The sequence below is a fragment of the Theobroma cacao genome, chromosome 5, assembly GCF_000208745.1.
Source record: "Theobroma cacao cultivar B97-61/B2 chromosome 5, Criollo_cocoa_genome_V2, whole genome shotgun sequence".
NCBI classification, from domain to species: domain Eukaryota; kingdom Viridiplantae; phylum Streptophyta; class Magnoliopsida; order Malvales; family Malvaceae; genus Theobroma; species Theobroma cacao.
The window spans coordinates 3,667,138-3,681,405 of NC_030854.1; the positions used below are offsets into that span (position 1 = coordinate 3,667,138).

At 34.0% G+C, this 14,268-nt stretch overlaps 1 protein-coding gene across 3 annotated transcripts; it reads right to left on the reverse strand.

Moving 5' to 3' along the window:
* Window positions 237–7,277, reverse strand: LOC18598063 (phosphatidylinositol 4-phosphate 5-kinase 9). Of its 3 annotated transcripts, XM_018121936.1 has the most exons (10): window positions 7,024–7,271; window positions 6,851–6,923; window positions 4,956–6,349; window positions 4,270–4,437; window positions 3,357–3,522; window positions 2,960–3,070; window positions 2,537–2,724; window positions 2,070–2,218; window positions 1,256–1,415; window positions 237–809 (listed from the first exon to the last, which is right to left on the reverse strand). In XM_018121936.1, the coding sequence occupies exons 3-10, from the start codon at window positions 6,215–6,217 to the stop codon at window positions 536–538; spliced, it is 2,478 nt and encodes an 825-aa protein (XP_017977425.1). In that variant the 5' UTR covers window positions 6,218–6,349; window positions 6,851–6,923; window positions 7,024–7,271; the 3' UTR covers window positions 237–535. The 3 variants fall into 3 exon arrangements, with proteins under 3 accessions (XP_017977425.1, XP_007027476.2, XP_007027479.2); XM_007027414.2 differs by lacking the exon at window positions 6,851–6,923 and having other exon boundaries at window positions 7,024–7,277; XM_007027417.2 differs by lacking the exons at window positions 237–809; window positions 1,256–1,415; window positions 6,851–6,923 and adding an exon at window positions 1,422–1,547 and having other exon boundaries at window positions 7,024–7,277.

Here is a 14,268-nt window from a genome sequence, read left to right on the forward strand (position 1 = left end):
ACCGTATTTATACGCAAATTTTGAAATAGAAACTGGGGGTGAGAGATGAAGTTGAAAGTCTAACAGGTAGTTTTATTCATGCTCAAAATGGTTAATTGCTCCTTTTGACTCTTGCTCACACATGCCCTATAGCCAGGAGCAAGTTAGAAAGTTGATAAATGTCCTTAAAAACTACTTTCAATTTCTTTGAAAACTCAACTTGTTTATTGTAATCAACTTAAAACGGATGTATACCAAAAAGAAGAAAAAGAAACTTATTTAAGGTGCAAAGAAGAGAACAGAAACAGAACAGGAACCGGCAACATATGCTCCGATGGTGTCATAAAACAGAAGAAAACAATAGCAGGGAACTATAACTCACTATAATACACGAAGATTAAAATCGGCCCCTACAAGCACATCTTTACAAGTACTTTACATCACTGGACATCACCATCTCCAACAAGTATTTCAGCATTCCCACTCACAGCATTGGGAACATTTGCCATCTTTCGAGAACTCACAAGAGGGGCACAATAGGGACCCAAAGCTCAAGTCAATTCTCAGTGGAATTTGGGGGAAATACCTTCTGAATAAAGTTCAAGAAGCGTTGCGAATAAAATGTGGGGTCCACAGCAGATATGGATACAGAATCAAACTGAAGAGATTTATAGGCATGTTCAATCTTCTTAGTCATGTTATATTCTTGCAAAATGTCGATGATACCAAGATACAGAACAACGTCATATGCTTCATGGAATGTGTTTTCTTCTTTTCCTGGAATCTGCTCAGCCCTTGCTGGCATGTTCACACCTAGCTGGATTTGGAGTCTGTTCAACAAGTGATAAAGAATTAAAAATTATCCCCCCCACCCCCCAAAAAAAAAAAATTGATTAAAAATCAAAATTCATTCACTGCAAGAGAACTTAATAGATAGCCAATTTATGCATAAATATTTGCATCACTTTCAATCCCTTGTCTCTTAGTTTAGACTTCAGAAAAGATTGCTTCTACAAAAAACAGAGCACAAAAGAACCTTTTCATAGCTATAGCAATAGGCAACAGATTTATTTTTCAGCTTTTCCAACATTTCTAGACGTAACTAACTACATATCTGTACTATCCCAGCTTTTTTCTGTTTCTATGATCCCTCCCAGCAGGGATTATACAAATCAAATACCCAAATCTACCAAGGCAACAATAAAGAAACTTATTCTTGGCCTTCCGACATTGCAAGAATGGAACAACACCATCATGAGGTGATAAGATATCATACCTTGCTGTACCAGGGAGAAGGAGATCTACTTCCTCGTCACCTGCAGCTGATGCTCGCAAACGTCTACCCCGTATATGAGAACCCGCAACAACACTATTGTCATCTGTCCCACGGGGGACCAATACAAGGCCTTGTGGGTAGTTGGAGATTTCATCCTCTTCTGAAATATGAACACCAAGGGATTTTGGAATCAGTCTGCTGTCCTTCAGGATGATGCAAAAGTCGTAGGCATCCAAGAAGTTGGATCAGATAATTTTGATTGCATAGACCAGATTCCACAGGTGTGAACTACCTACCATGCATAACATATATCTGGTTCTATCACTGGCCAATGATACTACGCACCATCTTAAAGTACCCAAAAGCTATTAAGGTCAAAATAGTAAGGAGTTGATTTGGTATCAACCTCATGTCTTATTTGATGTAGTTTGTTGTTTCAAATATGTCCTTAGTAGGGTACTTATCTAACCTCTTTATTCTGGGTTCTATCAGAGGTAAACTGATAGCATACCCATTGTCATGTATGTAAATGATTTTGGGAAAAATTGCGGTCTCATCGGTTTTTTTTTTTTTAAATTTGTAGTGTAATAAACTATATCTTCAATAAATTGTAATTCAATTTGTCAGTATGTAATTATTCTCTCTTTGCAGACTCTGCCACTCTTAGTCACCTGATCCCAATAATGCTTAAAAGAATTTTAAATCTTAAAATCCTGTTCAAAAAAATAAACAGAAAAGACAGTATACTATGTCAACCAGATTGAAGAAGCTAGAAAATACTACCAATAGAAGATCAAATTTTCATAATGCCCACCTTCCTCTGCAACACTTCCCAATCCATCTGCTGTGTTGTAGGACATGAGAGACCTCAAATGCTGAGGTGCTCGGTAATGCACACCAAGCAAAAGGCTATAGTCCATAATGCGTTGTGCTTCCAAAAATTTACTGTCAATCTCTATTTGCCTGCATAAAAATATATGTAAGTGTGATAAAATCATGCTCTGAAGGTAAACAAATTATATAGCAATGCTCTTTCAGTAGGGTAGAAAAGAAACAATTTTGTATCTTGAAAACTGTCCATTTATGTTCTCAGAACTGGAAGGTAAACCAACTCTTGGACTAATAAAGAAATTATTGCAAAAATATTTTACTAAAAAAGGATTAATAGTAACATTACTCACATGAAATGAACAATTCACATCACCAAGTGATACACCAAGAATATGTCAACTTCAAAAAGTAGGATAGTATTGACATAAAAGCTACAAATCCATCAGTTACCTTAATAAAGCCTCTTGCCAAGAAGGTTCCAAATAAAAGCAGTAGTTGAGATCCAAATCTTTAAGTGTTGTGTTCTCATCAATTTCAACATTGTCCGCGGAACGCCCTAGGGATGATCCTTTCAAGTCAAATCTTCTATGAATCCTTAACTCAGTGCAGAACATATTTCCCATCACTACAAAGCGAAACTGCAAGAAGGATACAGTTTATGGTTGTTAGCTTCTCATGATCAAAAGGCATTCCGCAATCTTGAAGGAACCTTTCATTACCTACCATGAAATAAGCAATGTAAAACATAGTCCCTAGTCAAAGTACCTAACAATAATTTTATTCAAGTGGATTCAGTGAAACCACCTTATTAAAGTGTATGGATTGAGGTAAAAAGCCCTCTTGCATAGGAAAGAACTGTACTGTGCTTATTACCTTTTGACCACTTGATGGTTTGATTCTGTGAAGACCAAAGAATTTTGTTATGAGTGTGTTCTCATATGACCTCACATGATGATGATAGTTCGGAAGCATTCTTAGAAGAACCTATAAGCAAGAACTCAGTTAATAAAACCTGCAATGACCAGGGAAAAACGAGCGACAGAAGAGGAACTAGAAACAGAGACAGAATGACATTGCCAATACATTGCAGTAAGGTATTGCTTTTTAATAAAGGAGCTTGAAAAGTAAAGAGTTGCATACTGTGACAAATGTCTATTGCAGAATTGACATGCACAGTTACGAGTTAGAGCAACCAGTGAGCATTATAGTATTTACTCGAGCTAGTTCCCAGAAAATATAAATAAACAAGGTAAAAATGGAGATTGCAAACCTTTACTTCGGATTTCCGGAGTGTCTTAATCATGAAACGGTCATCTTGAGACAGAAAAAAGATACTACCACTTTTCCCAGGAGAAGAAAGTTCTCTGAGAGCATCATTTCCGCAAATGGACATCATGTAGTCAGCAGCATCAATTTTGAACATCTCCCTTAAATTTCTGCAGTGAGTTTTGTACATGTCACATGGGAAACAAAAGTAGTACAATATCCACACAAGATAAGTTAAAAAAACAAAATGAAAGAACAAAGTTGCAGGCAATTTTTACTTTCTGAAAATGTATTCATTTAATAGAGAACTTTCTAAAGAATACCAGTGCATCACATAATACCCAAAGATGCAGCTTGTATAGGGTGCCAAAAGAATAAAACTGAAAAAATCATAGATAGATGTAAAGTGGCACTCCTGTAACATAGTATGTTCAGCTTTTAAGTAATGGACTGACACTAGCATATAGGATTTCAAAAGCTCTACATATCTTGCAAATAAGACTATTACTATTTATAAACATCAAAGTGCAGGAAAAACTTAATACTAGTAAATCTCTACAAGAGTCTGCCTCTCCACATAATATGTCTCTCATTTGGCAGGACATACATCTGACCAAAATGTCATTCACCCCAAAATTATCATCAATTTTACGGTCTATCAAAATATATTCTTTTTAAGAATAAAAACAATTAAAATTTAAAACACTTTCTTTTTAAAAGAAATATGCCACTAGAAAGGTTTGATTTCTAAAAGGACATGTAATCTAAGTTGCAGATAGACCAAACTTTCAAACTGAACCATAGGAGCTCATTAAAATTCTGAAGATCTGAGAAATTCCCAGTGACTACATAAGAAAAAATATAATGAGTGCACACACAAATTCTCCATATTTTAACAAAATGGAGGTATCTCTAACCTGAAAACCATTGGGCAGTAATCTTTCCACTTAAAATCTTCTGATTGATGGGGTGGTGTCAATTGTGACCCTTCTTTAGGAAAGTTCATCCAAAAGCTTGCTCGGGGGCCAAAGTCTGATGCTCTAACTTCTCTTCTCTGTACAGGTGTAATTTTCCCCACAGTGTATCTGGCCACATCTAGCTCATATTCAGCAATAGATTTTCCAAAACAACGTGATTGCAAATTAAGTGAATTCCAGATATTGATTCTCCACCATGATAAATGTAATGTATCTTTCCGTGCATTCTTTATAAAGGATACAGAAATTTTAAATTACTATTAAGAAAAATTTTTATGTAGTAGCTGCTACTGATTCACAAGCACACATAAATAGTTAATCTATTATCCTGAACAGAGAAGGCCATTTAGATTCTTAGTTTATACTCATTCATTGAACCACTTCACACATCTCTTCTAGTTTTTTTATTAACATCTATAAGGACATTAAATTACAACAGCTGTTCAAACTCCAGTCTGAACAAACTATACAACGGGCACCAGAGAGAATAGAATTCATTATCACATGATGATTGCAAAACCAGTAATAAATTTTAGCACAGTAAACAAATGACAAAATCAAGAGCCATAATTGTCTAATACAAGGAAAAGGGTAACTAAGCATAAAAGTTAAAACAAAGGACCAACCTGATTCCAAGCTGCAAACTGAGCATTAAATCATAACTTCTATGGCCTTTAATGATTGTTTCACCAGGCCTCTTAATATCTTTTGCTAACTTTTTTTGTCTCCGTTTTGCTCTTCTGGATGATGGTGAAAAACTATTATTTAATACAAGCTCACTAATTAAGACTCCTTGCATGTATTCACGTTCTAAGATTGGTGCATTTGTTTCGCTCCCCTTTTCTCCCCCTTCTGTAAAAGAATCAGATAACTCGAATGATGAATCGTGCCCAATCACTTTTTCTATAGATACCTCTAGACTCCAACGTCTTTCCAGGGAAACATTTCTGTTGCGAGACTGCTCAAGATTTAATAAGTTTCCTTCTGAGAGCTTATTGGAATTACGATGGGATACCCGGTTGCCACCAACCTTGATGCTTCCCATGTCTATAGAAGAAGCATGGTGGATATGTGCATGGACCTGCTTTCTCAAATCTGGTAACAATCCTCTTTTTCTGAGAGCATTGAGGTAAACTACTTGAAGGGCAGGAAGCCGGCTGCTCTTTGGATAAAATGATCCTTTTCCATCTTTCAAACCCCGTGTCCAAGTTCCTACATAGAAACCACCATCACTCCAAGTATACACTCCAAATCCATGCATCATTCCATTTAACCAGCTTCCTTCAAAGGTGTCTCCATTTGTCCAAGTGAGAGTCCCTTTGCCTGACATTTTCCCACCTTTCATATTCCCTAGATAAACATTTCCATTGGCCCAAGTATATTTTCCAGGACCTTCTGTTGTTCCCTGGATCCAAGAGGCTTCAAACACATCTCCATTAGGATAAACTTGATATCCTAAACCATGTTTGAGATTCAACTTCCATCTCCCCTTATAAGTCAATTTGTTAGAGCCAATATATGTCCCTGTACCATGCATATAACCACCTGAGAATTCACCATCATAAACAGTTCCAGTAGGCCATTGTATTTTGCCAGTCCCATGCCTCATCCCACAGCTCCACTCTCCCTCATACACACAACCACCTTGCCAAACATACTTTCCTCGACCTTCTGGTACATTGCCAAGCAATGACCCAGAATAAGAGTCCCCATTGGGAAGCAAGAGTTCCCCAACTCTAAATCCAGCAGTCTCAGAACTATGGACAGCATCACCATTAGTTAGTATAGAACCGTTTTCTATGTCAGTAATTGCATCAAGAGATTTTGTTCTTTCTGCACAAGAAAGTGCTCCTTCCACGTTTTCAACAGTGGCCACAGGACCAGACATGCATAATGCCCCAAAAGGTTACAGTTTCTTACAAGATAAATTATGTCAACTCCAAGGTTCTCATTCGAGGACAGATTACATCTTACTATAAGATTCTGATGACAACACTTTCGAAACTCTTCTTCCTTTGATCTAAGAATAAAAGAAACAATCAGACTATTCGTTAGTAGCAAAGCAAATTATTCCAAGAGCATAAGAAGACATTATACAACAGGTAAAACGGTGAAAAAAGTTCCTACTTCATGATGAATTCACATTGTAAAATCAAAAGAACTGTAAGCGAGTGCTTAATTGAAGCCTCTAACAGAGTAAAGTAAATTTTATATGGAAATCACACTCTAAAATCATCTACATACAAAAATAACAGTAGAAAAAATTAAATTAATTAAATTTTCACAAAAATGAAGCTTTTAAATTCCCGATTCAATAACTACATAAGAAAACAAATAAAAACCAACTCCAAGCACAAAATTTTAAAACACTACCTCATCCTTTAGCTCACTTTCTTCTCTACTCATTTACAACGACTACAAATCTTTCTAAATTTATTTACCAATGCTACACAAAAATCCATCGCCTAGCAAACAAAAATATAATTAAAGAAAATGAAAGACCAAAACTATTTTAACTTACATCACAAAAACAAAAAAGTTTCAAGAGATCAACAAAATCCACCAGTTTTTCTATCGTACATGAATCAACTCATCTGAAACTCAAACATTGAAGCATCATTACGGTTATACGTATATGTCGCATATTTGTTCGTATGTACGTACAAAACTGAGGAAAGAGAAGGCAGAGAGTACCTTTCAAGAAAAAGGAGAGAATCAACGACGAAAGCAAAAGTTGCAGCAAAGCAAAGAGACAAGAAACGGACTGTAACGAAGAAGTAGAAGTTTCGTTGCTGTTTTTAAAAGCTGACAATCTAAAACGCTCTCTCTCACTCTCTTTCTCTGGCGTTCGCTTTTGAAAATCAATCCTTTCGATGGTGACGATTTCGGTTCGAATCTCCAAGCTACAAACAAGAACCAAAACTCAGTAACCAAACCGAAATGCAAAATATAAAAATAGAAATAAATTAAAATAAAATAAAATCAAGCACTGCGAGTGCGACCGTTACTGAAAAGACGACTTTACCCAATTCGCCCTTTGATTTTTGACAGTTAATGGTAATAATTGGCTTCTTAATTATAAGTGTATAATTAATTAAGAGTTCAGACGAGAATTAGTTTAATTTATTTAGAAGGCGATGATAACGTCGCTTGCGGATCGGCTGTAGCTCGCGTGTGAATTGAGTTTTACAGCGGCGAAGGTTGGACTTGGCGTGGGTGCCGCTTGATGGTGACACGGTGGCGGGGCCAGGGTGTTTATAGGATTCCGCAAATGAATGTTTACAAATATAAAAATTACTAAAAGTTTATTTTAAAAAATATTTTTATTTAATGCACCAAAAATTAATACATTAATAATAATTATAATAGAATAAGTGGCTCTCTTACATTTACCTTAAATAAAATATTGACAAGTCTATATTGACAAGTCTTAATTCGTAAAGCTACTAATCTTTTTAGGCTGACGTGTGATGAGGGGAGCGTAATTAACCAACTCTGAACTGTATTCTAACTTTTCTCGCATTTTGGGGAAGCTTGGTGGGACCTCCGTTTTCTAATGATGGGTTTCCAATGTGGGAAATTAGTTAGTGATGAGACCTTTTTATTACTATTATTTTTCAGTAAGTAAAAAGAATTGTAAAGATTGTTTTGTGGAAGATTAAGACCAAGTCTTTAATTAAACAAAGGTGGATTAAACTTAGTACGTTTTTGATTGGTCAGTGATTTTTTTAATGGGTTTCTAGGGGTACGATTAGCCACTGATTATCAAATCCTTTTTCCTGGTTGTCTTGTTCCGATTTTCAATACTTAAATTGATGCAAATGAATGCTTAAGAGAAGAATGTGCTATGTGAAACCCAGTCATATTAGATATTCTCTCATAAGGTGTATCCGGTTGAACCTGGTTAGGATTACTACTGAATGATTAATAATGCTGGAGTACAAAGATTTCATAACCTTGTCCATTTAGTTAAACATATTTATTTATTTATTTTATTTACAATAAAATAAAAAAATAAAAAATTAATTAATAATGCCATATATATTTTATGATATTGTTAAATACACCATTAGTCTATACAATAATAATTCTTAATCTTTCCCTTCATATAAATCTAACACTAGATAAGCACACTAACTACATTAAAAAAGAAATTGAAGAGGGGAGGCTGCGGTTGTTGCTAATTATAATTAGAAATGGGAAAAGTACAATTGGCATTGGATTATTAGGTGGAAAGGTTCATGTAATCCAAATTAGGAATGCTGTTTTGGATTCCCTCTCCCACACAATCCAGTGGGAAAAAGGCGCTATGTTAGCTGTCCATAATTAGCTTCTTAAAATTTAGTATTATTATTATTTTTATTTAACTAATAGTTGAATGTTGTTCAACATGTAAGTTGCATTGGAAGAATATTTTTATCATGAGATATATTATAGTGTAAAATTAATAACCAATGACCATAATAGAAAGGGTAGTTGAAGAAAGTTCAACAGATATATTGTTTCGCTGGTCAACATTCATCTTATACTTTAAGGACCAAAACTTGACTTATCATAATTAATTAAATAATTATGTACTTAAAAAATTTAATGACAACTAGGAATAAAGTTTTCTAGTGAATTTGGTACTTGTCTTTTGAGGCAGTGGGTATTTCTGTTGGAAAACAGTAAAAAAAAAAAAACCCACCATACATAAAATCAAATTGCTTTTTTCACTTTTATTAAAACAAAATCCTCTTCTTCCTTTTCTTTTTTTTTTTTCAAATGAAAAGCAAGGAAGAAAAGAGAGCAAAAAGAGTAAGTTGCAAGAAACTTCAATTACAAGCCTAATTTAAAGACATCAAAATGCAACTTTTAAGGAAATATGATTTATAAGTTGCAAGTGGACTAATTTCAATTTTGGTATAAAGAGAGTATTCAAGACTTTTTGTACCTTAAAATTTAATTCAGTTTAAAGGGGAAATGATTAATTGTACAAAAATGTTATCTCAGTAGAGTTGTTTGAAAAGTGTTGTAAAGAAAAGTTAAAACTCAAAAAGATGTAACAAAACGGTTTGTTAATCTTTTAATTTATTTTTAATTAATTAAAAAAAATTCAACTTCATTAAACAAAATACAAATTTTAAAACCAGAGAAATAAATAAAATGAAATAATTTTATATAAATGAAAAAGAATAAAATAAATTAAATTAAGTGAAAAAACTGAACCAAATAAAAAAAATGAATCTGGAAACAAGATAATTATTCCCAAAATTTTTATATATTATTAAAAGGTAAAGTAAGAATACAGTGAAATCTTATTAAATATTGAGTCAAACTTTCACTAAAAAACAAGAAGGAAGTGGTGGAAGAAAAAGAAGAAAGAGCAGACATAATGAACATGAAGGTTTAATTTAATTCGTGTTACATATTGTTTGGGATGATATGTATATCTTTGAGCATATTCTAAAGTAGTGAACAAGAATTAAGTTGTGGGGAAAGAAAAAGGTGGATGTTCGGGACAGATATGATAAAAGGTGAAAGGGCACTCAACTATATGTGTGTCTATGGCTAGTGCACGTGACATTCCTTCTTCTAATTCATCAATGCAATCCATGCAACACATATATTTCCTGAAGAAAATGTTTGCCCCCATCATAGCATGTCTCATGTCCATTTCAGATTCATCTTTATGCTCTCAGAGACAATGTCTTTTTTGAGTAGAAAATATACTTATCCAGTATGTGCCGACAGGTACCAACTTTCTCACTTTCTGTCATATTTGGTGTGCTTTTTCTGTTCTGGCCTTTATCAAAAACTTTGTAATTTCTGCTTATAATTACCTTCTAATTTCAAGAACACTTTCTTTATCTTAAAGTTTTAAAACAAGTATCAAATCTTAAAAGGAGTATGAACTATTTAAAAATATTTAAATAAATTCTTATTCTTTTATTATATTTTTATATTTTTAATTAAATAAGTTCTTATAATTATAAATTATTTAACTGTTATTAATTAAAATATCACTTATCGTTCTATATTATGTGATGTTAACTTGACATGTTAAAATATTATAATGAATACAAATATGATAAGATGATATGATCATTATATTTTTCACCCTCCACTCAGTATTGTATTAATGTTATGTGAGTATAAAATGAATCTTTTTATAAAATATTATATATATTTTTAAATTAAATTTAAATTAATATTATATTATATTTTTTTATTTAAAAGAGGAGAAATTTAAACACGATTCTTTGGACATGAAATATATATTGAGCCTAAGCCAAATATTCAGATGCTACATATTTTAAAATTTTTAACAGGTGACCAACCCTTTTATTTGTCAAGGTTCCTAATTGGCCATTGTATTGACCATCCTTAAAAAAGTTGGAATGGAAATCGACCACATCTTAGCTTTCCAGGAAGCCTTAGAACTTAGTTGAAGAATTGGTACCTACCAAAGAGATTATTATGCCTTTTGGATGATGTTTCCTTCAAGTTGAAAAATAATGTGGCAAAAGCACATGGCTTAATTGAGAGACTGTAAAAATTGGGTCGGTGGCCGGTGATTAAGACAGGTGAGACTATATAGAAATAATGCTAATGGGGCCAAAACCTCCTCTCAAATCCAGCATTCCACTGCTATGAATCACCTTATGATTATTATGAATTACTATATGATTTTGATGAAAATAAAAAAGAAAAGAAGTCGGTCAATCAATTACTACCTTAATTAATTAGTGAGCATATCTTTCATTTTCGAACTATTTTCCAATTACTCCATTTCCAACTTGAGTGACCCTCTTGTTTCACGCCGGCGACCAACCATTTCCATTGTGGACATTAACTGTTCGTTTAATAATTCTCTTTCTTGTCTACCTCTTAATTTGAAATATGTTTTAAATTGCAACTATCAGTATTTATTATTAGTTTTTTCTTTGTGAAATATCTATGCATCTGATACATAGTGGTTGTCTAGCTAGCAATATGAGCTCACCTTGTGAAAATATCGTATCAAATTTCATTGTCACTGCCCTACATACACAGCCCAAACTTTTCCCTTGGCTGTTTTTTTTTGTTTTTTGAATTATGTACTTTCCTTCTCTATCACTACTAGAAAAATTATGAATTAGACACAATCCAAAACTATAGCCTGTTATCTATGCCATCATGGGGAATGGTTAATTGACTTAACACTTTTTGGATTCAAGAGTGAGCATTTAAGTAAAATTTTGAGATATGTGAGTTTACTTGGTACTTATATTGTGTTTTATTTCGATTACATATTCAAGATTAAAGTCAATCATTATTGTGAAAATAAATGAACTTATCAATTGAATTATTTCACGTGTTGATCTTAGATATATTATTGTTAGTGGAGATATTATATGCTTTTTTCCTTCAAATTATATGATATATATTTTTTATATTCACACAATTAATTAATGCTTTAGACATGACTTCTTTTCGATCTTTCTACTTTCTAGCAGCCTAGATGAAAGAAAAAGGAGCATTTTCTTTGTCCGTTGCTCACGTATAACGTAATCCAACGTCCCATATGGAAGCTTAACTTTTTACATGACGGTGGTTTTGTACTTTATGTCATGTTGTTGCACACTAGAAAATACTACGTATCATAAGGTTTTTCTCTCTCTTATTCATATGCTAACCAATAATATGAAATATTCTTCTTTTAATCGAATAGAATCGTACAGCAAGCCAATCAAATTAATGGCTTCACCATGTAATCTTAGACCAACATAGGATACTAATATCAATCACATCATTCGTTATTTACACTCAAAATTTACTTATAATATTCGATTTAAGAAGTTTGATACTGCACGATTAGATTGTAAAACTGTATTTCGATAGTAATTTAAAATTAAATGCTTTCAATATTTTCTATTTTTATAGTTACAATTCCTTACTTTTTTTATGAAATTAAGATTTGAGTTTAAATAGTTGTCACGTACATAGTACTGAACTAAGTACTGGAGAGACTCTAATTTTTCCTCCTACGGTAAAGAAAATAATATATACAAGTTATAAGGGAAAATAATTCACCTTGATGAAGTTTTATCCTTGGAAAGGAAGTGAACAATTGAACAGAGGAAAGGCATGAAGCCATTTATGGATGTGGCCTACCTATGGTATTGGAGTCTTTACTGTCATCACTAAACATAAATGATAACCATGGCAATGGAGGCCTCACCTCGCGGTGCATGGCTCAGTGCGTTTTCGAATTACCAATGATCACTCGATATATCAGACTGACTTCAAAGCTGATATGATGCCTGCCCATGCGTCATGGAGTGTCTGACCTATAACTTTTTATACATAAGCCAGCAACCAAGCCTATTTAGCTTGTTGACAAAAAAAATCTCTGACAAATTCTTTCAATTTCGTTTTAAAATGTCAATAATTTAAACTTAAAATTATTCAAACGCAAATGACTTTGATTTTAAAATAAATCCAATCTGAAATGACTTGTACCTTAAAATAACCCAAATATATCTTTTGATTTAAAGATCTAGATCCTATCTCACCCGAGCAATTGTACTGAGAATTATTGATCCCAAGAGTTCTCAGCCTTCGCCTCTAAGCAAACCCAAACATGCAATATGTTGTGGGGCACACACCCAAGTCACCAATGGGACATGCCGTGACTCAACCCTCAACCTCGGACCTGCAAGGTGAAGGGGAAGGCTTCCTACCATTGTGGCTAATTCTAATTAAGCTTTTTAATCAAATGGCTATGGAGATTTGGAATCAAACCTATTATGGCAAAATAAGGGCGGAATATCCAAAGATTATTATCCTTTGTCGAGAATAGGAATCATTTAAGTATGGAGAAACATCACCCTCCCTCCCTCTATCCTCCTCGAACGAATACTTTGCTCAATGCTCTACAGGGTTCTTCTTTCTTCCAGGCCACGAGAAAATGACCATTACGGCAAAATGGATCGAGGTTGTCGTCCTCAAAGTTAATTTTCATTGGATCTTAGCTCTTTCCTCCGATAAAAAAAGGTTTATCTTAATACTTTGGTTCTTGGAACTGGAATACTTGGACTTGGCATATCCGCTTTAAAAAGGCGGACCTTTAACTGAGAAATTCATGATTTGTTCACACTCTTAAGTAAGACCTACCTAAACATGAACGATCCCGACAAGCTTATACGGAAAAGTTCACTCAGTGGCATATTCTCGATAAGCTCGTTTTGTAAGTATGCCAAAACTTTCTCTCCCTCCCTCGAATCCTGTTTAGCAACGCACATGGTTAGGTGTTGCCCCCCCAACTCCACCACATACACACACCAAAAGTAGGGATGTTTTGTTAGAAAGAACTTAAAATAAAAAATTGCAGTGAAAAAGGAGCTTGTGAAAGAGGGCTGTTGTGTTCCAATCGAGCTGAGCTGTCTATTGTTTTTGGAACCAAGACAATGGCAAAACACTCTATCGACTAATAGATGTTAGGATGCTGTTCTTTGTGATTGTGTGGTCAATTTGGTTTTTCAGGAACACATGATGTTATTCAATGGCGAAGAGCTTGAACTGACATAGCTTTTCAATTTTGTCCACATTCAGGTAGAGTGGTGGTGTAAGGCGAAATAGTCAGACTAGGTATCATCTGTGGATAATTTTTTTTATCACCGCACTATGTGGAGATTAAGGCTGCCCCTAAAACCGAAAGAACAGACTTGGTTTAGAGTAGACCCCTAACTAGATGGGTGAAATTCAATGTGTATATATGACTCAGTTTTTGGAAAGTCTGGCTAGTCTGATAAAGATTGATGGAGTTTTTCGTGACGAAACGGAAGGATTTTAAGTACGTTTTTTAAATCTATCAGTATTTTCTAATTATGTTGAATTCTTTACCGTTAGAGAAGTCAGTAGTATTTTTTTGGAATCTATTCGGTACACCTCCCATGCTTTAATGTTGGAGAGTGA